Source organism: Pygoscelis adeliae, unplaced genomic scaffold, assembly GCF_000699105.1.
Source record: "Pygoscelis adeliae isolate BGI_AS28 unplaced genomic scaffold, ASM69910v1 Scaffold684, whole genome shotgun sequence".
NCBI classification, from domain to species: Eukaryota; Metazoa; Chordata; class Aves; order Sphenisciformes; family Spheniscidae; genus Pygoscelis; species Pygoscelis adeliae.
This window is the reverse complement of record NW_008824604.1, coordinates 31,925-34,038: the sequence shown is the minus strand read 5'-3', so window position 1 is coordinate 34,038 and position 2,114 is coordinate 31,925. Positions and strand designations below refer to the sequence as shown.

Sequence of the window (2,114 nt, the reverse complement as noted above, 5' to 3'; positions counted from 1 at the left end):
GCAGGCACAGCAAAGAGGTGCCCGACACCTCGGCTCCTCCCCGACTCCCCTCCAGCTCACCTTGGCCGAACGAGGCGATGCTCTTCTTCAGCGTGTCCAGGTCGCACGTGAACCGCGCCACCCTGCCCAGGTCCTCGTCGTACTTCCGTTCGCTCACAAAGTGCTTCACAGAAAAGGCAAAACGCGCACGTTAATTCAGTCTGCGCACGGGAACAGAAAATGGAGGTGAAAGCCCCCCGTTTTTGGCCCAGGAAAAGGTATCCGCGTTGGGTGCTGCTTGAAAAAACTCTTGGTGAGAAGGCAGACGGCCACGACGACTTATGGAAACAGAAAACCAGATTTTTTTTTGTTTCAGCGCAATTTCTACCCGTACAGAAACAGCCTTCCCCAGGCTCCAGCAGCCGAGCCGTAGGTTAACTCAATCCGACAGCAGCTCCGCTCTGCCCGTCTCTGGTCTGCGAAATCGGCACAGCCCAGGTCTCTGGACGCTCATGGGGGCAACAGGTTTCGCAGCTGCACCGATCCTGCTACGGGGGTGAGCAGGTTAGTTTTCAAACTGGAGTTTAATTGATGCAACTTCGCACTGACCTCTTGTGGCAGGAGCCGGCGTGCTGGAGAGCTGGAGTGTTTTACGGAATATAAAAGCCACTCACGCGCAGCAGGCAGGCTCTCCCGACTTAGGGGGGGAGGCAGAGGTCAGCCTGCGCCAGCGGGAGGTTTTCACAACCGCTCCGAGCACAAAGCTGCGGCCTTGCCACGTTCCCTGCTCTCTGCCAGTTCACAATGGCTGAACGTTGGGCTGCACGCACCGGGGCTAACGTCTGGACGATCGGATGTTGGCTGAAGTCAGTATTTTACAAACCAAACTATTTTAAATTAGGATTCAGGATGAGGTGTCCCACGTCCCGCTGCGCGGCTGCGGACGGCAGTGTGCAGAGCACTGGCGGTGAATTCGAGAACTACGGACGCAAGGAAAGACTTGCACACAACACAAAACTGCATCCAGAAGAGCTGGGAACCCAGAAGCTTACAAAAAAGCGTACCACTGTTGAGAACTGTTAGGATCAATAGCCTTGCTTAGCCCTAGAAGCTAAAGCAGTTGAAGCCTCAGGCCGCAAGAGCTGTCCGAGAGTGAACTTTCTGATAAAACTAACGCTGCAAACACAGAACTCGCCGAATCCGGCAGATAGGAGCGGAATGGAGAGGATAAGGACCAAGGAAACAATTCCAAGAGCATGAGGTAACTTCAGAAGGTGGCCAGCCCAGTGACCAAGGTAAACCCAGTAGGAAACCAAGAGACGACCGACCAGAATTAAGGGGTTGGACTTGGGGGATCGGGCGCTGGGTGGTACGGGTATAATTGGGGTGCACGATCCGGGGTAGGGGTCCCTCCTCGGAGGCACCCAGCTCGAACTGCTCTGCCTGTCGGATAAATAAACCGCGTATTTACTCAGCAGACTGGCGACTCATCTTCTTCGAGCAGGAACCTAGGGCCAGGCCCTGTTGAGGTGGCACCCGCATAATTCCTACCACGGACTAGCTGGCGGCTGCGTCATTTCTGCAACACCACATTTCGGCGGGATTAGCGCTCGGTTGGATTAGGCAGAAGCGGAGTGAAAAGCTCACCTTTATGTCGGCTCTGAGCTCGACCAGCTGCTCCTCCGACATTCGCACTGCCACATCAGTCATCTTCTTCAGGGCTTCTGCCTTCTTCTGACGGCTGACCAGAATTTCCACTGCAAAACAGACCACAGCTTAGGCAGCGTCGGCAGCGGAGCAGCCTACCCAGCGCTAAACAACCCCAGCCCCGGCACACGGCACCTTATTGGTAAACAACAGGTTCCCCCGAGTCCCCCCCGGGCAGCTCCGTGCCAGCTGCACAGCAGCCCCGGCCGCTCCCTCCTGCGGCGATTGACATCTCCAGACACAGACTGAACCTGAGCCGTAAGCCGACTCGAGGAGGGGCACGACACGCAGCTTCGGGGGAAGCTTTGCCGCTCTCCCCAGGCTAACCGCTTCCTTGCCGCCCCCTGAACCGTGGGGCTCGGTGCCACTGGTGCAGGCGTCCCTGCGGATCACGTCCCACCCGCACCAGGTGAGCGGAGAAAGCCCTT

The 2,114-nt window shown here is 57.0% G+C and overlaps 1 protein-coding gene across 1 annotated transcript in view; it reads right to left on the bottom strand.

Moving 5' to 3' along the window:
* Positions 1 to 60: 60 nt before the first annotated feature.
* SPATS2 (spermatogenesis associated, serine-rich 2) overlaps positions 61 to 2,114 on the bottom strand; it is a gene marked incomplete at its 3' end in the record, with an annotated part of 20,204 nt that continues 18,150 nt past the window's right edge. Inside the window, exons 9-10 of the mRNA XM_009322351.1 lie at positions 1,627 to 1,736; positions 61 to 163 (exon numbers count right to left, since the gene is read on the bottom strand). Coding sequence (XP_009320626.1) covers positions 61 to 163; positions 1,627 to 1,736 — 213 coding nt within the window. The remainder of the gene's footprint in view (positions 164 to 1,626; positions 1,737 to 2,114) is intronic.